Genomic DNA, 27,512 nt, shown 5'->3' with positions numbered 1-27,512 from the left:
GAGCTTTGACCAATTAGAGTCTCTGCTATTTGTGGAGTTGCACCAGTGCTGTGTGTTTAGGAACTGTCGTTATCCTTCAGTCACCCAACTGAGGAAAAAAATATGACAAGCGAGAGAGACATCTGCTCAACTGTGAAGCTTGCTTGTGAGTTTTGTTGCTGGCTTCAGATAATGGCCTCTCACCAGGTTTCCAGTGGCATACAGCTTCCTGCCGTCATCTTTGCAAGAGTATAAGAGGCTCTAGTGTGAATTCAGAATGCTGGGAGCAATGCAGTTGAAATAGAAGGGGTTGGAATAAGCAGTGGAGGCAGCCTCTTTTTGAAAGAATGGAAGGTCCCCACAGCAGTAAAGCACTACCATGACCCATCTCCAAGTTTTTTGTGACTGCTGTTCTCTTACTCAGGCACTGGTTCTCTCCCTTGGCTGTTAGGCCATTGATTAACCAGAGATGCATACCGCCATTAACCTGATTGAATTTCCAGGCAGATTGCTGTGTAAAGCAGAGTCATGGAAGTTCTTTTCCACTTTGCTTTTCCTGCCTCTTTAGGCTGAATTGCGTGTGTGTGGAAGGGTGGGGCAGAGTGATGCCAAGGTGCATAAAAAAATTAGTGGACAGAAGTATTAGAGAATCAGAAACAGGAGGAGTCTTAAGATGTCCAGCAAGAGAGTGGCTGTTAACGAGGTATAGATGTGTAGAATTGTGTCTACTTTTTAACTGAAAGACAAAATTTTCATTATGAAATTCAGATATTAAAAAGAGGGCCACACTGCTTGATGTGGGATTATTCGCTCCTCTCCCACATCTGGAAGAGAGAAGTGTATACATTATATATGAATGAGGAATAATTGTCTTGCGGATGAGGTACCAGCTTGGGTGTCAGGAGACATAGGGTCTATTTCTGGCTTTAACACCAATTCACTATGTGACCCTAGGCAAGTCAGTTACCTCTCTGTGCCTCAGTTTCACCATATGTAAAATAGATTGTTCTTTCTTATCTGTTCTTCTCTTGGTATCTTTAACAGACCTACCACCGTAGCGTCTAGGCACTGATACTTCACAGTGGGATTATGATGATGATGATTTATTAAAGTTTGGAAAGATTTATAAGATCCTTGGAAATTAGGCATGAGGGAAGGGCAGTGTAGAATCATCAGTATGGTTAACCGAACATACTGAACCTTTTGAAAGCTATCCTGTGCCACCAGGAAAACCACAGCCTTTGGAAAAATTTATGAACAACTTTACATGGTTGGGGCAGCTCCTGGCGCTCTGATCTGTACTTGGCTTCTGAATAGATTTTTCTAGAGGGTGGTATTTAAGGGTTAACATGGACCACAAGAGGAGGAGTAGGACAAGCAGCTAAAGGACACAGCTTGCTGCAAGTTGTTTTGCATTAGTTGTAGGGAAAGGGGTGAATAGGATGCTATAGCCAAAACCCAGGAAGGATAGATACTGGTTCCTTGTATCCAGTGGCTGAATCCATGATCTTTGCTCCATCCCATCTATCACTTCATCTTTTACGTTGACTGAAGACTGTATCTGAACTTTGTATTCTGAGTGCAACTAGTTTTTTTGAAACACATTGATACGGAAGGGAGCGGGAAAGGGAAGGTAGATTTCAGCAAAATGTCAAGGTCACTTTGTTCAGTCTGTCAGCTCCCAGCATCTCTTATCCATAGATACAGAGATGCTCAGGCTCATGCTCAGTCATTCTTACTTTGAAACATACCACAATTCTGAGTAACGCACACTTGGTCTTGGAATACATTTTGTCCTGCCAGAGGGAGACAGGCACACCTCTGGTTTGCTAACTCTTGCAAAATTTCACAGTTTTGTTATTACCTCAGCTCCTGGAGTCATGTGAATATATGAATGTTTTAGCGTTCACTACTTTTAAAAAGTAAATTTGCCCTTTTTTTTTGTTTAAAGAGAAAAAGCTTTGGGAATATGACACGAGTCCACCCCAAAAGGCAAATGAAAGGAATACCAAATGTATTTCTAAAAAGTTATGATTGAGTGGGATGGAGACCTGACTCATGATTTTTTTTTTTTTTTTTTTTTTAAAGCTTAGGATGGACAGTTCAGCACACTCTTAAGGGGTGAATGAATGTACATAGATCTCACACTCACACTCACACACACACACACATACACACACTGATGTCAACTGAAAGCATTAAAAAATCATGGGTCAGCTGCAAAACTCTCACAAGAACACCAGATTTTAAAATCTTTTTTTGCATTCCTGGTTAGGTGGCTGCATATTTTATCTTTGCAGCCATTGAGTGTCAAGTCCTCTTTCATGTTGAAATGAAAACTGAGATCTTTATGTAATAAAGCTAAGGTGCTAGAGTAGTGTTGAGAAAAATCCTTAAAACACCAAATATCATGAGACTTTGGATAAAAATCATAAGAATGGGAAACATTGTATTTATTCACATTCATGTAGGGATGAACATTCATACTTATGCTCCTTAGTAGCTCTTCAGAGATGCACAGCTAGACTCGCAGGTCCATATGCATGCCTCCCAATAGTCCTACAGAGAGCAGAGCCAGAATTGCTGGTGTTCATCCTTGTAGGTTCACACAGGTTTCTCATTGCAACATAGAGGCACACAGACCTGCGGTCCCAGTTGGTACACTCTCACACCCCTGCATTGCCCATGCAGAGGACATATGTGTGATCAAAATCACACAACATAAAGGTTTCCAGGAAAGCTGAAACTCAACAGCATTGTTTTCCCAGTCACTGGCAAATGCACAGAGTCATTGTGTTGTCCTGAAAGCTGTGCTGTTTTATTTTCTGCAGGCTGAATGGCAGCTGTGGGTAATAATAATCCAAGATTTTAAAAGCCAACATTATAGGGGCATTTACAACCCACCGAGAGAGTGAAATCTCAGCAAGGCTAAGCTGTCTCTCTAGTGATCCTTCATTTTTCCTGTTTGATAAGGAAATGATGGGCAGCTCTAGAGAAATGGCCACTGCAGCGCACATGAAAGGGGAGCAGGTTGTCTGTTCAAACATCACAGTTAGTGGAATGGGACAAATGGAATAGCTCTGCAAATTAAATGACCTGCTTGTCCTTTGTGCTGTGTGGGTTGGCTTTGGGGTGGTGTTTTTTTTTTTTTTTTTTTTTTTTTTGCATTATTATTTTATCTGTATTCTGATGAAAAGCAGAGATTGGCTGGTTTCAGTGCAGTCACCTTCAGTCTCCATAATTCTGTGCCTCATGCTGAGAACCCCTGGTTGTGGCTGTCCTTGCCTGGCCAGGGAGATCCATTGACAGCCATTTGTGCACTCACCCACGCAAATATATAGTCAGAATGTAACTTTTATCGTATTAAAGCAGCACATTTACAATGTGGCTTGATTCCCTTCTTTTGCACAGTATCTCCTGTTCCTTGTAGAGAAGAAGCCACAAGAGAACTTAAACCAGAGCTGGGCAAAATATGGCCCGAGGGCTGGATCCAGCCTGCCATGCCACCAGATCCAGACTGCAGACCACCCTGCTGGGGCTCTTAGACACATAGCTGCCATCATTTTTTTTTTTTTTTTTTTTTTTTTTTTTTGCGCTCTGGAGTGAAGGGGAGGCTTCATGTGATCTCCCTGACCCCAGCCAAATCCTCAGCTCCTATTGGCTGGAAACAGTTGGCCAATTGAAACTGACCCCAGCTAATCTCTCAGCTCCTATTGGCTGGTTGTTTCCAGCCAATAGGAGCTGAGAGATTGGCCTGTGGGTTGGGGGCAGCCCACGTCTCTTCCCCCTCCAGGAGCTGAGAGCCACATGTAAGGAACAGCCTGCAGTTTAAGGTGATCTGAGACTCCAGCAGGCAGGGAGCCCAGCTTGTCTTACAGGTGCTGCAGGGCTGCTAGCCAGGAGACATTTAGGTAAGCACCTTGCAGCAGGAGCCTCCCTCTGGCACCCCAGGCCGTCCTGCACCCCAACTTCCTCCCACAGGTTGCCATCCAAATCCTCTGTACCTCCCTGCTCCACCATGTCACAACCCCTCCCAGACCCTGTACCCCCTCTTACACTCCTTCCCCAGGCCAGAATCCTCTTCTGCACCCAAACACTCTCCCAGACCCTGCACCAAATTCACCTGCCACAAGTGACCACCCAACCCTTGTGCAGTCTGCACCCCCTTTTCTCCTTCTCCCAGGTCACAGTTTCTTCCCAGACTTTGCACCCCATCCTAGTGCCCCTCCCCCAGACCAGAATCTTCTCCTGCATACTCCCTCCTTGACCCTACACGCCAATCCCCTGACCCAGGTCACAACCTTCTCCTTCATCCAAACTCCCTTTCAGACCTCACACCATCTCCTGCGCCCCAGTCCCTTACCCCTTGTACCCTTCTGCACCCAGCTTCCATCCTAGACCCCACAACCCCTCTACAGAAAAGTGCGGCCCTTGACCACTTTCCAAAATCTTGGAATGGCCCCCTACCAAAAATTATTGCCCACATCTGACTTAAACACTATGGCAGAGGAAATGTTTTCATAGTGGTACCAGCAAAGGCCATCAACTTACTTCAGATCGAAGGTTACTTCTCTCTTCACTGACACTTGGAGTTACTACGTTGTCAGAACGTGTGTGGAAACATGTTTGCAAATTTTATGCATTTTAAAGGAAAATTCCCAGTGTTAACAGAAATCTGAGAACTTATGACAAGAGCAAATTGCCCACATTGGGAATTGTCTTAAATATAGTAAAATTGAAAGGAAAGCTGCCATCTTGATGGTATAATGCTGATCTAGAGGCACAGGGAAGATTTAAACTTTCAATACTATGTGTTAACTATTTAAAAACGTCTTTTTTTAAGTTAACAATAGTTAATTTTACTTAATTTAGTAGTGGCTTAGCAAATCTTGATTACTATAACAAGGTGTACTTTAAAACCGCATAGCTCTTTTTAAACACTTTTGAAAGTCCTAGCTTTTCCATGAGTTTGTGGCAGCTGCATTTCCTAGATTGAAAAAGAAGTATCTGTACATGGCTGTTTCTGTGTGTCATGTAAAGTGGAAGGTTTGGGAATGTGGCCAGCCCCGGGGAGGTGCAGAAACTGGCAACCTTGTACTGAATATCTTTTAACTTTTATTAAAATGCTTTTAACTATAACTTCTATTTAACAGCTTTTTACAGGTGTGGGTGCCAAATAATTATTAACAGGAACAGTAAACAAATTGCAGTGCAATAGAGGAAGATACCCTGAGGTTTTTCCAAGTCCCAGTAATTATCAATAACAACCCAGGGATTTTTAACAGTTATATTTACATTAATTTCACTCATAAGGTCTAACATCTATCTAAACTCTTAACAGTACTATTTAACAAACTTCTAACTAACTTACTCCTAAAACTATTATTTAACAAACCTCTAACTAACTTTACACAGCAATACTCACACGTATCAGACATACAAGGGACAACAAAGACAACAGCATATTCGTTATTTGTTATGCTCTGCAGAAGATTTGGTTGATTCGGTAGCGGGAGGGGACCCTCGGGTGATGAGCTCTCAGAACCAGGCTCGTGTTCTGCCTTCCAAATTTTCAGGAACCCTCAACTGGATGCAGGAGGGGTAGTTGTTTTATAGAGAGCAAGAGCTTTCCCGCGCTTCGCTGTGATAGGCTTAATAGATTCTCTCTGCCTAGTGACAGGACTGAGGGGGATGGGGAGGGGGTGAGATGGCTCTTGGCTTGTGTGAACTTTGCATGACCCTTACCTGCCTGATTTTTTACTCCTGCTTTTTACTGATCTTAAGTCACATAGTGCAGGATTTTTGGTTTGAGGGGAAGGTAATCTTGGGCTAGGAAGGCTATGCGCACGAGGCCTGGCCAGAAAAGAGCCTGCTTTTACACTGTGCAGACAACATTCATAATTATGGCAAAAAAAGTTTTAATAAGTATATCTTCTTCCCTAGCTGTAATTACTGTAGTTTTCCTTTTCTAAAAAATAACATGTTCAAGTTTCTTACTCTTCTTGGGGAAGAAAGTGTGATAAGGTTCCAGTAAGAATTGAGCCCTAAGACTCTCCAGTGTTTTGTTCCTAACTCAGTGAGGAAGTGTAAAGTACTGGTTAGAGCAGGGAGCCAGAATCCAAGGAGCTTTGTTCCAGGATCTTTCTCTGACTCAGTATGTTTTCATGGACAAATTACTTAATCTGTGCCTATGCATTTGAACAAGCCCTGTGTTCCTATGCATTTGAACAAGCCCATTTTCTCATCTGAAATGTCAGGTTATTACTGGAGCTGGGTGACATTTTTTGATGAATAATTTCACTGAAAAAATTATCTGAAAAGCACTGCAAAGCTATTTATGAATTTGGGTCAAATTTGACCAATAGTTTAGTCTGACAAAAAAAAATGGCATTTTTTCTAAATCAAAGCAGACCATTTTGAAATGAAATTATTCATTTTCACCATTCTGAAATGAAATGTTTCAACTTTTTGCTTCAAAACTGTTTTCTTTAGAAATTTAGCTAATTTAAAAATATATAAGTAACCAGCTTCCCCAAAATAAAAGAAAATGAACCTAACCTCCTGCCTCAAAATGAAACAAAAATTGGGGATAAAAAGTTGTCAAAATATTTTTTGAGAGAAAATTAAATCTTTGTGGTTTTTTTTACAAAAAAAATCCAGTTTCAGTTCAAATTGAACCAATGTTTACTTTTTTCAGCCTTTAAACTAAAAAGTCAGTTTGCCTGTCTGTTTTAATTATAACATATATCACAGGGGTTTATGAACCTCACCCAATATTTGTATGTTCTTTGAGATCATCTTCTGAAAGGCTCTACAGGAAAGCAAACTATTTTAGATGGTTTGTTTTGCCGATATGAAATTGGCCAGTTAATGAAAGCTAAATAGGGATATGTACAGTCTGCACGAACAAAAAAGACATGTAAATCTTAATTGTGTGCCTCTTTTCCTGTCTCTGCTCTGTAATGTTGTTTGTCTTGGATTATAAGATACTCAAGTTGCTAACCCTGTGTTCCTATGCATTTGAACAAGCCCATGATCTCAGTACTGATTGTGCAGCCTTCTGCTATCATGGTGCAAATATTAAATAATTTGTTTAGATGTTTAGGCCTTGTGGAAAGAGGATGTGTGGGTGCTACAGGTAAAGAATGTTTTGGGAAAAATGAGGAAAGGATATGGCTGAAACTAAGCATGATGCCTGTTCCTTGCCAGGGCCTTTACATCAGAAGCATTGATGTATTCCCAGTTGACAGCTCCCTCATTCCCCTCCTCTCTCTCCCCTCAGGGGCTGTTGTTTCGGGATGAGTTGGTTCCAAACAGACAATACTTTTCTGCAGATAAAGGACACCCAAGCAGCTGTGTTGGTATCTATCACAAACAGACATGCTCTGCAGTGAGAGAAATTACAAGACACAACCAGCACCATTCATCAAAAATTAAAATACCCTCGGCCTGAGCTGTGCCCACAAGACACCCGCGTAGCCCATTTATAAAATGTTGCTTTCTTTTTCCAGTCTCTTATGCATTTTAAACTGTTCTAGTCAAATATCCCACCTCAGTTCCTGTTTGTAAAAGATGGGTTTAGATGGCAGCAGGTCTCTACTCTAAGTAACTGGTTTTAGAAGTTTGCAGCTATGGAAAGGGGAAATAATTTATGCCGCCCTAATGCAAAGCTGGGCAACGTATGGCCTAAGGGCCATATGCAGCCCATGAGGTTCTGTGTGTGGCTCACAAGACATTTTGTTTACTGTAGCCCACATGCCCCAATCTGAGATCAAGTGTATCCGATATTTTTTTGAAATAATCTGGCAACCCTATGGGAGATGTCACATTCCAAACTGAGCAGGAGAGAAAATCTGGAACAGGGGTGAACAAAAGGGCCTCTGTGGGCTGGATTCAGCCCACCAAGTGGGTTGATTTGGCCTGTGGAGGTCCTGTCGCTCCCTCACCCCAGGCCAATCAAGGCCTAGGGATGAGGGAGCTCGTGGTGCTTAGTCAGCCCTGGCGTTTGACTCTTAAGTGCTGTGTGCAGGAGGGTAGGGAGCAAGAGACTTTGCGCTCCCCCTGAAACCAGACCAATCAGGGCTTGGGGGCGAGGGGAGCTGTGAAATCTCCCGCCCTGACCCCATCCTCAAGGAGCTGGCGGGTGACTCTAAGTGTAGTGCTCCCTTGTAGGATGGGGGCAGGCTTCATGTGCTCCCCCTGCCCCCAGACTCTAATTGAACTGGGGGCAGGAGGGCAGCACGTGAAGTTTCCTCCCACTGCCAGGGGCATGGGTGCCTAGAGGGAACTGCCAGCTGTTCAGAACAGCTGGTGGTTCTCTCTGGTGGGGAGCAGGGGCAAAGATTTCATGTGCTCCCCCACCCACAGACCAATCAGGGACTGGGGTGGGGAAGCATGGAAGTGTCCTGGCTCTGCCCCTTCTGTCTGAAGCCCCACCTCTTCCAGGGCGCACTGGGGCCACCATTATAATATTTTCGAGTTGAGAACCATGTACGTCAAGTTTTTTGAACAACGCAGGCAGCACGTTTTAAGGGTATTTCCGACTTATGACCAAATCGAGTTACGACCAGGTATTCGGAACGTAACCCGTTTGTAGTCAGAGACTGCCTGTATTGCCCACCCCTGATCTGGAGACATACTGCTTTAAGTATTTAATCTTGGAAATGGGCTTGCTTTGATCTGACTTGGATAGCAGGAAGCAGTAGGTGGAGAAACATCATTGCTGCTCTCCCTTCACTTGTTGGTGCTGCATTCAGAGTCATAGTACAGCTTATGTGATTATTGTTAGTAGTATTGTGTGTTGGATAAATATGGTCAGTTATACAAATTCATTTTGCGACAGTGTTAAGGAATAAAAGCATCTGTCTGTATCTGAGGTGGTGGCTGGATAAGTCTGCTATTGGTTTCATGGCTGGGTATCTGCATGAGCGTGCGTGGCCAGGCACCTCACTTTGTCTTTAATCCTTTAATTCTTAGCTTTCTGTGATCTGAGGCTTTTATGTTGTGCACATCAGTGATCCCATGGGGTCATGTCATTCCTGCCATAGGTGCTATGTCTTCGTTATGTACCACCTGAGAAACCTAAGTTGCCATGTTTCCTGGCTTCATGACCCAGTAGAAAGACAGGATCAGTCAGCAAATATAAAGAAGTGAAATGATTGGGTTTGGTGAATGACTGACAGAGCTTCCACCCAGGAGGTGTGGGTTGGAAGTAGACAGTTTAATTTTCAGATGCAGACTAGTTTGTCAATTTGTTCATAGAAGAAATGCTTGTTACATCCATCTCCTTGACTATTGCATTTCTGCAGAAGCACATCAGTCGAGGCTTGGTGTGGCTGAAACCATGAGACTTCTCTTCCATTGTGATCTGATCAGGTCTCTAGGCATTCTTGGTAAATGCCTACGTAGCTTTATAGGTAAGTTTCAGTGTTGACGTGCGACAGCACTAATCTGAAGTTGTCAGTCCTGCTTGGAGGGCATTTCATTCCCAGCCCTTATGTTTGTATATTTCAGTTTATCTCTGTGTAAAATAATTCATCCTTGGATTATTTCTTCTGATGCCAAACATTAAGTCATTAGTAGTTGTCTTATAAAACTAGGTAGAAAAGATTACACTTCTTATTGCAAATAGATTTGTGAGTGCAGCCCTGCCTCTGCCCCATTGCTGTCTTCTCTGCTGACGTCCTCTGCAAGGGGAAAGAAAGCGACAGTAACACCCGTAAGCACGAGATGAATACAGCTATCATAGAAATAAAATTACTGGCTGCTGAATGGCAACAGCTTAATGAAAATGGGAACCGTTAAACAAATAAAGCCAGTCGAGCTCATAATACTTCTGGGTAGAATTTCACAATATCACTGAGCAAAAATAGAATTAGGCATGGAAGAGGGATATCGAGGGAAGTCGTTCCTGCTTGCATGTGTGTGCTCAGTGTATGAGGCAGGAGTGGAAGCATGTTAGCCTTACACCAGGTGTAAAAATATTATCCCTGAGCTGGAGTGGAACTCAAAATACACCGTACTTGGCAGGAGTCTTTTAAAGCAAGACAAAGGGGGGCTGAGTAGGAGATCAAATTAATGCATTATTTTCCTTTCTGAAGCCTGAGTTCAAGTCTTGCTGTGGAAATGAACCCCAAGAGAATTTAGTGGTATGAATTTGTACAGATTGAACCTCTGTGGTCTGAGACACTTTGATGGATGTTGCTGGACCAGAGAGCCCCAACTGCAGAGGTAGCTAGGGAGCAGAGGGGGTCAGCAGGGCAACGGAGCTCATGGGGCAGCAAAATTGGCAGGGCTGCTGGAGCCCTCAAAGTAGCAAAATTGGTGGGGCTACTGGAGCCCAGCAGAGCAGTGGAGCTTGCAGGGCTGCTGGAACCAGCAGAGCCAGGGGTAGAGGAGCTCAGCAGGGAAGCTAGCACATCCACACACCCCCAAGCTCCCCTGGTATATCTGTCAGGTCCTGAGGGTGCCGGACCAGGGAGGTCCAGTCTGTACTTCCTTAGAATCTTCTGTTGGCAAATAATAAATGCATTTGGACCCTTGAAGGACCACTGTGCATTTAAGTAGCACTATTCTTGTTTTACAGAAAGGGGAACTGAGGCAGAGAGTGACTTGCCCAGAGACATTCGGTGAAGTTTATAGAGGGCTGGGCGTAGAACTCAGGGATCCTGACTGCTGCACATGCTTTCTTGCCTCTAAATACCCTTACTTTCTATTAATCAAAGAACCACTGCATAGATGGGCAAGGATTTCAGTCTTTGATAAGGAGAGTACTGGAATAGGTTGTAGCAGATGACGATCCTATTGGTCAGGACTGAGACCTGGTGCCAGAGTTGGGTGGTAGTGAAACTTCGGCTTTTGCTACATTTAAAAGTTGAAAGCTCAGCTGCGGCGGCACTTGAAAGTGTGGCCACGGCACGAGTGTTGGGAGGGAGCTCTCCCAGCATTATGCTGTAAACCATCTCCATGAGGGGTTTAGCTAATAGCGCTCACACTAGCGCTTTGCAGTGCTGTAAATTGGTGCACGGGGGGGGGGGGGGGGGGCGTTTCTTTTGCACTCCTGAGCCAAACAGCTACAGTGCTGTAACGTCCCAGCCAGAGTAGACTTAGCTTTACATAAACTCTGCTCACATCGTATATGGATCTGGGTGGTGTTTAACTTGTCTCCACTTTCATGAGCACTGAAATTCACAAGGTAAATGTGATATTTTGAAAAGGAAAGCAGGAGGCTCTGATTAGTAATGTGCCCAATAACTAGACATGGAACTGTGAACACAAAGGGGAGGGTGAATGGAATAGAAGTCGGAAGGAAGAATGGCTTCTGAGTACCCCTTATGGGTGATTAAGGAGCAGCACTGACTACCTCAAAACAGAATGGCATGCTGTCTTCCTCGATCTTTCAGCCAATGGATACAATTTAGAGCTTGAGGGATTAAGGATATGGGGGAGAGAAGCTGGTACAGAGCAAATGTAGAGGTGTTTTCTTTTTATCACAATGACTTTGCTTCAGAGGAAATTATGCCAGACTTAGTGGACTTGATTTCAGATTAATATGGATTCCTAATGACATCAAAGTTGGACTGCCTCAGAATTGCCTGGTGCACTAATGCACTATGGAATTTAATTTTCTGGGAAGAGTAGTGAGTGAACTGAGAGCTGAGGGTTTGAATTATCAGATGGAAAGGCAATGAAGAATCTAAAATTCTTGTCTGTCCAGAGTGTGTTCCCTTGTTTTTAGTTATCACTCCGTCAAATCAATCAAATGAAGCATTTGATAAGGCAGGAAAACAATTTATTTAAAGGAGCTTTGTCTCAGTTGTCAGTGGTTCTGAACATGATAAAGTAATCCCTATATAGACTCTATAGTGAATTATCTTGGAACATTGGATATATAAACTCATGAATTTGAAATCCAGAGGGATCCAAGGGTAAACTGGTCCTGAAATGAACTTTTGCATATCTGGCTCTTATGCCTTCTCTGTTTCTTGCATCTAGCTGTGCCCATTTTTGTTTGTTTCTTTGGGATGAAGTGGATTATTAAGTAGCAGTGTGACATTCTGAATTCATATGTCCTAACTACAGGCTTCAAAGCCAATACTCTTCTGATATCTTGGTGTCAATCTCAGTTCTCCTGCTTCCTTTCCCTAGAAGCCTGCACAAATCATTGTCTAGGTTGCTTCTAATTCTTGCAGAGATGCAGTTTACTGGTGTCTTGATTTATACTGTTTTGTACCATATTTTTGTACCTTTATAATCCCTTTAATCCAAGAGATTTTAACTGCATTCCAACTATTTTCTTTAATCTCTCAACTCCCTGTGATTTGTAGTGCTGTAGCCATGTTCATCCCAGAATATGAGAGAAACTAAGTGGATGAGGTAATATATTGTATTAGAACAACTTCTGCTGGAGAAAGTGACAGGCTTTCAAACTATGCTGAGCTCCTCTTCAGATCTGGGAAAGGTAAGCAGAATGTCACAGCTAAATGCAAGGTGAAACAAATTAAGTATAAGCAGACAACATCTTGCAAGAAACTATTCAAGATGAAGAGGGCAATTAATATCTCTGCAGGTACAGAAAAAGGGAGAGTAAGTGGGTTACAGATAGAATAGTGATAGAAATGTAGCCGTGTTAGTCTGGTGTAGCTGAAGCAAAATATAGGACTATGTAGCACTTTAAAGACTAACAAGATGGTTTATTAGACGATGAGCTTTCGTGGGCCAGACCTACTTCCTCAGATCAAATAGTGGAAGAAAATAGTCACAACCATATATACCAAAGGATACAATTATGTGTGTTTTTTTTTAATTGTATCCTTTGGTATATATGGTTGTGACTATTTTCTTCCACTATTTGATCTGAGGAAGTGGGTCTGGCCCACGAGAGCTCATCGTCTAATAAACCATCTTGTTAGTCTTTAAAGTGCTACATAGTCCTGTATTTTGCTTGGGTTACAGATGGTTGTAATGAGACATAAAACCAGTGTGTCTGTTGAGGTTGTGGCTACATTAGTACTTATGTTGACAAAACTTTTCTCATTCAGTGGTGTTTAAAACACACCCCTGAGTGAAATAAGTTTTGCTGGCATAAGTGCTGTGCACAGCACTATGCCAGTGGGAAATTCTTTTCCACTAACATAGCTAATGCCACTCACTGAGCTGATTTTATTAAATTGATAGAAGCAGGGCCATATCAACGGGGATGCAGGGCCCAGGGCAACCACCCCCTTGCCTCAGATTCTGCCCCACCTCTGCTCCACCCCTTCCCCAAGATCCGCCCCCACTGTGGCTCAGTGGATTACAGGGGGTCTGGCGCAGCGGCATCAGGATTTGCCCCCCACGCACTATGTGAGTGGCAGGAGCTGCTCTACTTTGCCTTACCATTCCATCCTGCTGTGCCCCACTTTTCTGCGGCAGTAGGAAGTGGAGTGAGCTGGGGACAGAGCACTCTGCATCCTGCCACCACTGAGAAGCTGAGCACAGCGGGCCAGGAGAGGGCAGCTCAGCAAAGCAGAGTGGAGCGAAGCAGGCTACTGGGCCCATGTGGTGAGTATGGGGGGGGGGGCAACCCCTGCTTCCATCCCATGTCAGGCCCCAAAATCCCCGAGGTCCTTCCTGTCTACAGTACGGTTGGGGATGCCAACGCTGGGCCTGGGGAGGCTGCCACAATTCGTCCTATGGACAAGACGGCTGTGGATAGGAGAACTCTGTCCTCTCAGCAGGCTATGCAAGCACTCAGACAGCAGCACAGCTGTGCCTCTGTAAATTTCTACGCGTGGACATGGCCTTAGTCCATGCGTAGCAAATATATGAATTTAGACTCTCAGGTTCATCTTTTGAAAGTATTATGCAGGTTTCCTTTGAGGGTAAGGACTGAGAGGTCAGATACAGAGTGATTGTTTTGTGAAAATGTTTACCCATGGGTGAGGAGATGGTTTGTGTCTTATCAGTTTCTGAGTGTTCATTTCAGAGCAGAGTAATTGTTTAGTTTCTTCCTATATAGTTGTTTTGTTCTTTTGATGCACTGGGTGAGGTGCACCATGTATTGTGATAGACATGTGTAGAACCAATGGATCATGAAAAGTGTGTTAGGGCAATATTGTTTGTCATAGTAGAGGAAATATGTCATCAGGCTTTGCATCTGTTGTGGCAGAGTCTGGTGTTGCTTTGAGTTGATGTGCCGTGGTCTGTGGGGAGCTTGTTTCTGTTGATGAGCTGGATGAGCTTGGAGGATTGTTTGAGGGCCAGAAGATGAGTTTGGGGAGGATTTCTTTCAGATTGCAGTCCCCATCAAGTATGAGTTATGCAAGTTGTAATTGTTTGATGATACCTCATCTGAGTTAATGAGGGGTGGTAGGCGATAAATAGGGATGTAATCCAGTACACTCCAGTATGCCATATCAGCAAGGTATTTATGTTGAATATGAACAGGTGTGCCGGAATGACACCAGAGGAGCTGGCTGCTCCATGCCTCCTCTCTGGCACATCTGTACAGCCCCCAACCCTGCATCCTGCCCTTCCACATAGCTGTGTCTCTGTCTACAGCAGAACTGGCCTGGGAGTGCTCTACAGCCCCCAGAAGAGATGCCAGCATGCTCCTGTTCATGCTGTCCCTCCCAGCAGGGAAAAGAGTCGAACCCCCCAGCTCCTCCCCTCCAGCCCTGTCTTGCTGTACAGAGACGGAAATGCAGCTCTGTGAAAGGGGGATGACATCCATGGAGGCAAGAATGGTGTTCTGAGGATGGTTGTTAATCTTCTGTTTCTAGAAAAAGTAAGTTGTCTTGGAGAAAACTGGCCTTTTGCATGGTGAATGGTTTGAGCCTGGTTTCTATGAACCCTGATGTTCCTTCAGTAGGATTTCTATGGCTAGGTATGATCTGGGAAACATGTGGCAGGTCCCTGGAGTGAGTTCTTGGGGGGAATGAGGATCAAGGGTTTCTCTTGGAGTTGGGGAAGGATTTGATGATATTCTTAAATTCTTGGGTAAACTGTGATGCAGGATCATCTTTTGAGTCCTTGGCTGTGCTGACATACTAATCATGGTTGAGGACTGTGACAGCACCTGCTTTGTCTGCAGATTTGGTTGTTAACTGGTGGTTGGGTTTCAGGGGCTAATGGTCAGGGTATGATGTTGGTTAAGCATTTCAGTCTGGGTTTTTAATTTTATTTTTTGTATTTTTTGAACTAAACCTCACAATTTAATCATCAAGAGTGTGTCTGTCGAGCCTGACCCATCATATTACTCTTTTCTCGTATGATTATCGGTGGGACGTGATTGTTGTGGATGGTGTCCAGGACTTCCGACAAAAGAGGTAAAAGCATTGCTACCAGAGCTCTGCGTGGTGTTCTCCAGAAGACACTGAGGGAGGCTAGCCTTCAGCCCTGCCCCTTCTGCCTGAGGTCCCACTACTTCCAGGGGCACAGAGCCACTCCTCCCCCACCTTGACCAGGGGCCCAATGCATCTATTGCCCCCCTCCTCATGGTGTCAGCTTTGTTGCAAAAGGATTCTTTGAGGTAGACCACAGGCACAACACCCCAACATCTTCAGTTTATCAAGGACTTCCTCACTGGAGCTGAAATTATTTGTATGCTCCTAGAGACTGAGCATCTGCCCACCACAGACCCTGATACCAAACCAATATGGTGAACTCGAAGAATTCTTTTACTGATTCTGCCTTACCACCTAAGAGCGAATATTTTTCACAAAACAATTACTGTCTGATCTCTTAGTTCTTGTCCTCATAAGAAACCTGCACATTTTCAAAAGATGAGGATGGGACCTAATATTTGTAACTTACCCGAAAGCAATTGACTTAGTACAGAGACTAGTTTTGTATTTTATTAAAACAACCTGTAATCCACTAATCTTCCTTTTTTCTACAACTGCAGAGATGTTAACTGACTACGTCATCTTGAATGGTCTCTTGCAGCTTTTCTTTATGCTTAACAATTTGTTTCACTTTATAGTTAGATGAGATACTCTGATTACCTTCCCAGTCCCAAAAAAGAGCTCTATGTAGGTGGGTAATAACTTTTTAAGGGGAGGGGCTACTTGAAAAATTTCCAAAGTGATCAAGGGGTGCTGCAGAAGAGGCAGAGCCTTTAAATAGCAGCAGTTGGAAGGGCTCGCGCCTCCCTGGTGGCTCCCAGGCAACATGTTAGCAGCAGGGCTGGGAGCTGCAAGCCCTTTCAACTTCTGCTATTTAAAGGGCTCATGCCTTAGCAGTTGTCTGGAAGGCACAAGCCCTTTAAATAGAAGCAGTTGAAAGGGTTTGCAACACTCCCCCCCCCCCCCCCCAAATGTGTGGCCTGGCAGCCACCTGGAAGGTACAAGCCCTTTAAATAGAAACAAGTGAAAAGGCTTGCGCTTCGCCAGTGGCTCCCAGGCATCACCTGAGGGGGCGGGGCTGGGAACTGCGGCAGGCCAGATGAAAGGGCTAGGCAGGCCAGGTCTGGCCCACTGACAGCTTCTTTCCCAGCCCTCCTCGAAAGCGTGTCTCCTTCTTCAACAGAAGCTGGTTCAATAAAATATATATCCCGGCCCACCCTGTCACACTCAACCCCCTGTGAGACAGGTAAATATTATCCCCATTTTTGATATGGGGAAATGGCAGCATAGAGAGGTTACAAAACTGGTTCACAAAGGTTTTTTTGGACTTGTCTGTACATGTATTTTTTTCTCTTTCTTTTAATGTCTTGCTATTGCTCCCATTGTTCAATTCAACTGGTTGTAGCAATGGTGGGAACCCAAGTTATATATATTGTTTAATTGAGATCTGCTTTGAGCAAGGTAAAACACAACAGTGGCTAAAAGCGCCTGTGGCCACAGAAGCCTTCTGCAGTAGCAACAATATTGCCACCCTTTGGCCTGACTTCACTAATGCTTTTGGGTTACAGTTTGTAGGACTAAAGTTTTATGTTGCATCACTGGAGTGATTTTCTATTCCTTTTGGCTCCAGAAGAGGGACTATTGCTCCCTTGGCTGCAGTTATCCAGGGTCTTAGTAATAAGTACTGGCAACGATTCTCTTAATCCCACATAAAACTAGGGTTGAATTTGCACATGTTGTAATTATTCTGCTATAGAAAACATCAGGTATCTACTGGATTCCTTTATCCCTCCTGAGGTCTGAACTACAGGCTTAGAGTGCACGGAGTCATTCCAGGAGAGAACTAGCTAGTATTCTGTCCTTTCCCTCTCAGTTCTTTTCTCTGTTTCTATAAAGTGCATTGTTCTGTTTGTACCTTCTAATGTGTATAGTGGGATGTAATTATCTTCATCCAAAGCAGAATCACTGTGTCTGGTTGTGAAGAGAGAGGTCACCATTCTAACGGGAAATGAATTTTGAAGCAATCTTGACCAACTGTCGTGGAGCTATTTCATACCACTAGAAATCCAGCTCCCATTTCACTGCAATTGTGTGTCCCTTTCCTCCAGTAAGATGTAGCATTAACACTTGGAGAGTGTCTAAACAAAAATATGCAATAAACTGCAAGTCCCAGCCCTGGACCTGGGTTCTGATTAGTAGTGTTTTGTGCTGCCATATGGGAGATCCAGGTAATTGCCTAGTCTGGATTGTTGTTGTTACATACAGAGTCTAAAAGTGAACTAGGTACTTTATGGAACAAATAAGACAATCATCATAAGTCGCCCCTGCCCTTTTAGCTGTGTGTTGTGAGGCTGCCTCTGTAATCCAAGAGTCTATCCTGCAGAGACGAGAGGGAACATCATACTTCTTTAAAAGGTAGTAGTGCAGATATTGGTGCATTCAATAGAACTAAGTGGTATTCTAAACAGATGTACCAGCATTTTATTTTAGAAGGGCTGGCTTCAGATGTGGGTTAAATTACAAGGCAAATGAGATTTGTGTGAGCCTTTTATAATAGCTGATATTTTTTCATATTACAAAACATTAGTGACTGACAGAATTCAGCAAGAGATGACAATTTTGGCTGAAGACATTCAAGACTGTTATTGCAAGGAGTGGCATTGGCATAGCAGGGGAGAGGCCAGCAATCAGCATAAGAATAGTAGGTGAAGTTTCAGGACAAGATTGAGGTGTAGTGATAGACCTCTGTGTGGGGCCCAGGACTAGAATAGCAGAGTGTGCTTCATATAAGTAGGGCCCTACCGATTTCATGTCTGTGAAAAATGTGTCATTTGCTGCAAACTAAGCCCTTCCCTGTGAAATCCAATCCCTCCAGCTGAGCTCGGGAGAGACAACACTTGTCTGTCCCCTGCACAGCTGCTCTCCTGGGAAAACTCAGACCCACCTCCATCTTCTGGAGCCTCCCTCGCAGCCTAGAAATGAGGGTGGCAATCCTATGACCTCCCCCCTACAATAGTGGGTGCAGGAGCCCTGAAGGCTAAGGGGCTGGAGCAGTGAGACCCTGCTTAGTTGGTTAACAGGTAAACATTAGATTAACCTAATATTTAACTGGTTAACTGATGAATAGGGATGTAAAATCCCTATTCAGGACTGGAGTAACGGGGAGATGCAGCAGCCAAGCTCTGAGCAGGTACCAGCATCAGAACAGCAGGATTAATATAGCCGTGAAAGATTCCCTCAGGTAGTCTGTATTGAAAACTAAATATTTTAATAAGGGTCAAATGTACTCTGTTCCCAAATCATTTAATGACGGGTAGAGCAAAGGGGAGTTTGCAAATTGTTTTAATATTTTTTTCTCCTTTTGCGTATCCTCCAAGGCGTGGGTATAGCCTGCATGCCAGCCACAAGGAACATCACTCTAGCCTGCTGAGCTTTCCTAATGGGGAAAACAAGATTAAATACAATGAACATTAATTTAACAAAAAACACCCTCAGTATTTATTGCAATCAACTAGCAATCATTCTCCCCAGAGAGACCCTTTGCGGTCTTATGTTTGTTCTTCTCATCCCCAGTGTTTTCCAGATCATGTCCAAAATAAAAAAAGCTGTGCATTCCTTGCAGTAATATTTTGGGGCTGCCGACCTGTTAGCAGAATGGATCCCAAATGAAGTGAGTCTATGTACACCATTCCTGGAATTGCAGAAACTCTCAGCTAATGGGAAAACATTTCCTGTAAAGCAAGTGTAAGGATGAAGGCTTTTTCTGGGCTAGAAAGTATTAGAATCAGAGTGATTGTCTCATGGAAATCAATATGTTATAATGCATGAACAAACAGGTGAGTCTCAGAACAACTAGAGATTAGTGGAGCTAGTGAATTACTCCATCTTCGTCATACACAGACGACAGGAGGAGGAGTGGCAGAGCAAAGCAAACATTGCATCTCATCTTTCGAGTTAAGCAGAAAATAAAATAAATAACTAGAGAAGATCTGGTTCCTTTCCTTTCCTTTCCTTTCCTTTCCTCCCATAAGGCTGTAGAAACCAAGTGGGGGCTTCCATGCTGATGTGCTCTCTGTGATTCCCCCACAATACACCTGGTACCTTTTTGGAGGCTTTCCATTCTGCCATCAGGCAGGCTTCTGAGATCTATAGCCAAGACTGAAGTAAGCCAGAAGCTAGTTATTTCTGATCCTCCTCTGTGTCTGCAAAGTTACTGGAAACAGTAAACAAAGTAGGGGATGAGGAAGCAGAACTCTGTGGATTGTTTATTGAAATAATTATTTTTCTTGGTGCTTACCCCCTTGTGTCCCCTCCTTGTTGCAAAGTTTGGATTAAGGAAACAGACCTCCCCTTGGACTGTGTGTTATTCTGAAGGACACTAGATTCAGAGGCGGTATCAAGCTGCTTTATTTTTGTGCAGTAATGGTATGGCATAAAAGTGCTTTGATCCGTTTGTCAGCACATATGCTCCTTGTAATAGGCCATACACTGAATGCAACAACACAAATTGCACATAACTGAAAAATACCTGCAGCATACATCAAAACAAAGTGACGTAAATGCCTCTTAGAATAGTTTAAGATGTTAATAGCCCAGGAGCAAATGCCTTAGCTAGTAAAAAGGCCTTGAATACCCATCTTGGGACCAGAAGTGTTTTCTGTGTTTTCTTGGAGGACCCTTCCAAGTTAAAAGTGAAAAATATTTCTGCAGTCATGCTCGCTAAAGGCAGATGACACATGCACCAGTATTGAAGCTGCTGTGGAGAAGAATATGAGCAGAGGACAGGGAGCCATGAACCCCAGAGTTACAATTTCAGCTTAGCCACTGATTCCCACTGCATGGCCTTAAACAAGTTACTTCACATTTCTGAGCTGGTCTACCCTCTGTAAAATGAGGATAAGACTTTCCCACCTTTACAAGATGCTAGGAACAAAACAGATATTTGCAAAGATCTCTGTCGAGGGAGAGCTCTACAGGAGTGCTAAAGACAAAGCAGCCAGCAGCACAAGTGCAATGAGGAATTAATGTTCTGCACTGCAGTCAGGTGATTACACCCTGCTCAAGGAGGTCCACTGGTAGCTGTTTTGAACTCAGTACCTTAGGGGAGCTCTCTTGGCAGATTCACAAAAGAGATTCATAATAATTTGAATGAAAGCTTTTCCAAAGAGAGGATAGGCTGCTTTGTGGTGTGAGGTTACAGCTACACCTCTTGGGTAGAAGCAGAAAACATCCGCTTCCCCATTTTTCTCCACCATGCTTCTGGGGAGGGATTCAGGACGGAAGGGAGATCCTAAACAGTTTGGCTTGTGGCTGGCAATCCTGATCCTGTTGCCACGGAACCTGAATGCTGAAAATGCTGGGCTCTTACGACATTTAAAATGCAGAGGTGTAGAATCCCCCAAGGACTGGCACCTGTTTCTCCCCCCTTGCTGCCTCTCATACAGGTAGCAGGAGGGGAGCGAATAGTTGATACTCCAATCGACTACCTGATAAGCTTATGCATGTCAGGTAGTCGACTACTTGCTAACATCCCTACTCTTGATGGGGCAGAGTTTCCTCTCTCCACCTCTGTACTGGCCCACATCATCTTATCTGGTGACCGAACTGGCTGTAGGTGCCAATCAGGGCAGAGAATAAAAGGAAGAAGCTAATAGAGCAGCACTCAAAAATCTTGTTGCTGGGTTTACCTGGCCCCCAGTGTTGATATCATGGTGAGTAGGGGAGAGACCAGACTCCCCACATCTTAAACACAGACTTGGAAAGAACAAAATATCTTGAGCTGAAATGTTTGAAGAGTTTGACCCTTTCTTGTCCCCCTTGATGGAACGAGAGATGTAGAGTAGCTGGCTTCCATGCAGCTGCTATGAGGTGACAGACTGGCATCCTAGCATAGCAGCTAGCTGATTTTCAGTGCTGTTAGGCTTTGCTGTTTCATTGCAAAGCTTCACAGTGGTGAAGAATGATGGGTTAGTAGCTCAGATTGCTGCACATCGGGAGAGGGGAGGTAGAGACCAGCAAAGCTGGAGATGCCATCTGGAGTGGACAAATTCTCCTCCCTGCTATAGCTGCAGTTTTGATGAATTTCCTTGTATTCTTGTGTTTGTGAAAGACATATATGTAATACATGGGTTTAGACTGGCAGCCCTAGAGCCCAAATTCCTTAGTCCACTGATCATGTACATCATGGGAAACAGCATGGAAAGATTTCCCCTCCCCCTGCCAATATTCCTCACCCTTATTTCTCCAAGTTACCAGGGAGTATGGTCTCATGCCCATTAGTTCCCTGGCTTCGCTGCTGAAAATATAACAGAGAGACCAGTTTAATGCCAGTTGTTGTAGCTTATTGTGAGGATGCTTTGTGCTAAGGCCTCTAATTTAGTTTATTGTGGGCCACCTAACAGCCATCACACAGGATCAGCTCTTGTTTGCTAGCTGACGTGGACTGGCTTTGAGCCCGCCCTTGGATCTGTTCAGGGATGACATGTGTATGCCATGTGAGGGACTTGTCTGGTTCATCTACTGAAACCTGTGAACTCCTTGAATGGCACACTCTGGGGATGTGGGAAGTAAGCACCTAGCAGTTTGATTGGATAACTTGTGATAAGTGAGACAATTTCTACTTGCAACGTAAGTGTATGCATATATGATATTATAACAAATTAGACCTCCTCCCAACTCTTCCCCTGACTTTTGCTATGCAGCACATTGTGACTGATTATAGCTTTACAGTGGCCAGGAGACTAGAATTTAGATCTCTGGCACCAAAATCACAGGCCCCCAGCATCATTAACTCTTCATCCCTATAGGGTTTGTGACTCTAAGTTGATTCCATCCAAAAGGACCAATGGTATATACATTAGCCAGATCATACGCTAGACTATGTTTTTTGGTTTCTGTGTAAAATGATCCAAAATATGTACATAAAAGGGTTTCAATGACCCTCTAAAGCATCAGTCACTGGCCACTACTGGAGACATGATAGCACCAGTCTATGCTGGTTTGGAAAATGTTATAAGAGTTGGGTCTTAGTCTCTGTGCTAACCAGTGAAGTAGCCATGGCTGAGAGAGGCTTCCGTGTATCCAGTCAGCTATGTGCTGAGAATACTTCAGTTTCCAAGCAGTGCCAGTCCCATAACCTTCATCAGCACAACATAGCCTCTTAGGAGGGCAAAAATTAATTAGTCACTCCATCCAGAGCATGTTGATTTTAGATTTAATTGTATCAGGCCTCCATTGGGAGCAACCTAAGTTGATTGATAGTGCTAGCCAACTGCAGCCTTTGTTCACCAAAACTTTCTTTGATGCGGACTGCATGGCATGAAGCAGGTCTGCTGCTCTGGTTGGCACCCTGCCAGCTTTGGGGTCCAATGCTTATAAGACAAGTTTTGTTTAATTTGACCCCCTCCCCCGCAAAAAAGAGATGTATCCTGATATTTTAGCAATAGGAACACTTGTTAACCTTTAGGTTGACACATCTGTAGAGATGCGTAGATAGTTTGGGGTTGAGCAGATCTGATTTTATTCAGAAGATACTGGCTAATTGTCTTTCTCTCAGCAACTAAAACCAATGAAAATAATTGATAGATATTACAATCCATAAGGAGAAAAAGTCTTTTAAAATTTTTTTAAATATAATTGAAGGGTAAGTTCATGCATTAGTGGCTCAATTAAAGAATGCCGCATTCCTTGACACTTAACTAAAAAAATTACAAAATGAATACTGTATAATGAATTATTTTACCATGAAATGTGTTGCTGCTTTGCTTATTGCATTATGCCATTTTTAAAATGTATTGCTTAATGTAAAACTTTAACTTACTAATGATCAGAAAAATTACTTGGGAAATTAGAGCTGGTCAAGTAATACTGATGATTTCCTGATAAGCTTTGACTAGATAATTTGGCATATAATGTTTCTCTTTATCCTCACATCCCTGCCAACCCCCTCCTGCTCATTAATGCTAGGGATGGAATCATACTGAGTATGCACAGGAGGTAGGGACTGAATAATTGCCCTGGCAATAACCACAGTCAGTGGACGTAAGCCTATTAGATTACTGCTGGAGTGATAGTAGCAGCTTTCTATGAACAATATCTGGCACAGTGCTATCATTCCTGTAAGGACTCCCTTTTTTGAGTGTGTGCTTGCAGGAAAAGTAGCTTCTCCTAAGACAAAGACAGCCAAGCAGGGAGGGGGATAGAGCTCAAGTCCAGCTTGAACCTCTGGAGTGTTGTGTGAGACCTCAACATCCCTGAGTCAGTCATCCTCTTTTCTGTAGCTGGTTTTTGCAAGGTCCTTTAAATATGACTAAATATGCCCTGCGAAATGGAGCCCTGCTTTAACCCAGGAGGGCAGACAACCAACATCATAACTGGTTCCCTCAACACACTTTTTGTTATCTAGAAAGTCAGTTTGCTGACTGTATGGCAGGTAGGATGCTGCTGCTGCTGAACAGGGAAGCCAGCTACCCACTATATGAGCAGACGCCAGGAGCCTGGATTATAAATTACTGAAGGCACCCGGTGTACATAGATCGTTGGCAGTACTGGCATCTTTTTCTAGGAAAGAAACAGCTTGCCCTTAAGGTTTTGATACTGATTTAAAAGTGCAAACGCTTACTCTGACTTTGATGTCCAATGAGGAAAGTAACCTTCACTTGGTGTCAGGTCTGCTGTGGCCCACAGGAAGGGAGTGAGGAGGTCATTGCAGGGCAGCCATTTTCTTTGAACTTACAGTTATGAGAAAGGAAGGAGTAAAGAAGGGGACTGTGGCAAGTGCTGCAGCCACCATATCCCAAAACAGTCTTGAATTAGACCCTCAAGTTTTCTGTCTTCTCTTACCATTAGCAGGACATGGAGTGCAAAGAGCAGAAAGAGTTCAAAGAAGCCTAAATGATTCCTCTGAGGACAAAGCACAAAAGATTTATCTGAGTATTAGGAAGGTTTGTGTCAATCAGATTAAAAAACAAAGTCCCTCAAACTTTGGTGGGACTGACTGTGGTCTGTGGGATCCTCCATTTCTTCCTTCTCTATCCCTCTCATGTCAGACCCTCTGGAAGGAGAATAAAGTGTTTCTCCCTTTTAAGCGTGTGTGTACTGGTCCAAGTGTCAGGTGGAGAGGGTGTACAGATTGATTGGTAAGATTCAGCTTCATTGGGACCGAGCAAAGTGCTCCAAGTCCTGCTGAACCTAGAGAGTGAATACAGCACCAGGCTGAACACTGCCAAGGTGGTGCACTGTTGCCCATAGCTGATCTGGTACTTGCCCCTCTTCCCACCTGCCCACAAACCATGATGAGAGGATCATCACTCTGGCTATTGATTACTAGAACAGAGATTTTCAGTGCCGGCCTTAGTGTTCATTCTCAGTTGCGAGCCCTCACTTGTGAACTTGCTGTTTCTAGTCTACGGGGCACGTTGTAAGATAACTTGGGTAATCAGGCTAAGGTCAGGGCCAAGGCCCATCAAAAGGCAGGAACAAGGATTGTATTGTCATCCTGGTCTGTGTGAGTCAGTTTGGCACTTATAACAAGAGGCCAAGATGCTACCAGGTACTTGCAGGAAAAAATAATCTGTTTCCACAATTGATGTAGAGAACATTGACTCTTGAATCTAATGGCAGAGACCTGCTGTTTCTCACTGTAGTACTTAAATCCCCATTCTTATATCCTTCCATTGGGCTAGGTTTTTTTCCTTGTCCCTCACCAGAGCTTGTGCTTCCTGTTTGATCCTGGGGCTGCTTTCATTTGTCCCCAAGGTCAGCCTTACCATTTGTGGGACCCAAGATCCCAGAAAGATGTCAGATCAGGCCACAGAGTATCTCTCCTCTTACTTGTCATCAGAGAGGAGTCTGGCAAAGAGATGTTGCCTTTTGTTCCCCTCCACTGTCAGAAGAGGAGATGGGGTCAGCCTGGCAGAGATTGTAGGGCAGGGGTGGCTAACCTGTGGCTCCAGAGCCACATGCGGCTCTTCAGAAGTTAATATGCGGCTCCTTACCTAGGTACCAAATCCAGGGCTGGAGCTACAGGTGCCAACTTTCCACTGGGCCGGAGGGTGCTCACTGTTCAACCTCCAGCTCTGCCCTAGGCGCTGTCCCCCTTCACCTTTTCCCCCTAGGATCCTGCTACTTCCTACCTTCTCCACTGAGCCTGTCACATCCATGCTTCCCCCCCTCCAGTGTCTCCCACTGAGAAAGAGCTGATCCCAGTGGGCAGGAGGAAAGGGAGAAGGAGGCGCTGACTGGTGGACCTGCCAGTGGGCAGGATGTGCTGAGTGGTGGTGGGGAGACAATCAGGGCTGGTGACTTAGAACTGTTGCTCTTTGGCAATGTGCATTGGTGAATTCTGGCTCCTTCTCAGGTTTAGGTTGGCCACCCCTGTTGTAGGGGATGCTAGCTCCCAGCAAGCAGCCTTAGTTTGAGTAAGCCCCACACCAAAAAAGAGGGTTTAACATTCTTTAGCTTGGATTGGGATTTTTTGCTACTAACTCCCAGAAGCTGCGTGGTACAGGGGCTGAGGAGGTTTCAGGTGAGAACCAGAAAGAAACCCTCCCTGGCCTGAACAGAAACTCAGGTCTGTTGTTTCACAACATGTAGAGGCAATGGACCAGAAGCAATCTTGGAGCAAGTGAACTGTTTGGAACTAGGAGTGTTCATCCTCTTCAAACCAGCTTTGACTTTGCTAGAGTCTGAGAGGAAACCTTTCCCGCAGTGAGAAGATCTCTGCTGCTGTGAGCTACCCTGTGTAGATACAGAATGTTAATTCAAAGCTCTTCAAGAAGCAAATGGAGCTTTGGGGTTTTAATTTCTTCCTCGTCAAATGTTCCAGACCTGTAAATTGGGGTGGGATCATGTTGGTTCTGGGTGGGACAGGGTGGACAGAGGTGAGGGGCCGGTTGCACATTTTGAAATGTTCTGTCTCTGCCATTTGGCTGTTTCAGTGACCTATTCTACAATTCCCATTCTCCCTACATCTTGCTTTGCTTTGCAGCCAATAATACTTAATCATCTCCTTAAGGGTGCTGTTCCTCCTGTTTGGGTGTGAACAATATCTCGTCACTCATGTTACTCATTCATCTCACAAACAAACTGTTCAGTGCCAGCAGTTGAACAACTAACCAGCCAGATCTTCCCTTTGTCTTCTTCTTTCCCAGGATCTGTTGGTTAACTATGAATAAACTCCGGCAGCCACCAAAGAACAGAGCACAGGACCCAGAGGCCCTTGGAAGCCCAGCATCATTCTGGATTTGTGCTGATCAAAATTGGTGCCTTTTGTCCGTAGCAGTCCAAGAAAATGACACAGTTTCTCTTCTAAATGCCTGCATGTACTGGTCTTGCTGGATGTTTTTGGAGTTTGGGGCCAAGGGAGGGCTTGAGGGGCAGCATCGTTCTGCCAAATGTGCTTCACCTTTTGTGTTCGTTCATTGTGAAAAGAAGCTTATGAACACAAATACCCAACGCATGGCACATAACTCAGCAGTCCATGTGACCCGAGGTCCAGTAAACTTCGTACTAGTTTTGGTTTAACTTACCCAATCTGTGTTTCAAGCACTGTTGCCTTTGTCCTTGTGCTCCAGTGAAAAGCATCTGAAGTATTTGGAGAAGCAACCCTGACCTGCTTGTTAGGATTAACTGTTCCTACCATGCTCTTGTGGTTAATACTAGCAAACACATTCCTTCCCTTCCAAGGCTCCCTCCTGAGAACAATAAACTGTTTAATGGTCACTGTGTCCATGAGATGCTTTCAGCTCTGTGAGTTTGAGAATTGCTCCTTACTTTCCCTCCAGCCCCAGCCAGCAGCAAAAATCTGTCAATTCCCAGTGAGCATCAAGAATAGGGATAGGAACAGTTCCATTCACAGCTTGTAAATTAAAAATCTGCTTATTTTTTTCAGGCCAGGGGCTGAATTTCTTTGGCTTTTATTAAAATGGAAGGAGACAAAGGCTTGGCCAAAAGGGGAGCTAGCTGTGGTGAATCATGCAGCAAAAAACCTTTACTTACCTAATGTAGAGCCCTCATTGTTTGTCTCTTGTGCTCTCTCACTCTCTCCCACTTGCTGTGTGAACACTCCTCTCTTTTTCTCTTCCCCCTCCCCCACTCCATTGTGTTCCCCCCCGTGGAACAAGGGACAGTGCAGAACAGCATATCTAGCATTGCATCCCTACCCATGCTCAGAGGCAGTCGTTCAATTTTGACTATTTCTTTGAGGGT

The 27,512-nt window shown here is 44.1% G+C and overlaps 1 protein-coding gene across 1 annotated transcript in view; it reads left to right on the top strand.

Annotated features, from left to right (window-relative positions):
- The window catches only part of CHCHD6 (coiled-coil-helix-coiled-coil-helix domain containing 6), a 192,297-nt gene extending 165,271 nt beyond the window's left edge, over positions 1–27,026 (top strand). Inside the window, exon 10 of the mRNA XM_006120208.4 lies at positions 26,456–27,026. Coding sequence (XP_006120270.1) covers positions 26,456–26,479 — 24 coding nt within the window. The 3' untranslated portion in view covers positions 26,480–27,026. The remainder of the gene's footprint in view (positions 1–26,455) is intronic.
- Positions 27,027–27,512: the final 486 nt, after the last annotated feature.

The sequence above is a fragment of the Pelodiscus sinensis genome, chromosome 11, assembly GCF_049634645.1.
Source record: "Pelodiscus sinensis isolate JC-2024 chromosome 11, ASM4963464v1, whole genome shotgun sequence".
NCBI lineage: Eukaryota > Metazoa > Chordata > Testudines > Trionychidae > Pelodiscus > Pelodiscus sinensis.
The sequence above is the reverse complement of the archived record's forward strand: the minus strand, read 5'-3'. Positions and strand labels throughout refer to the sequence as shown.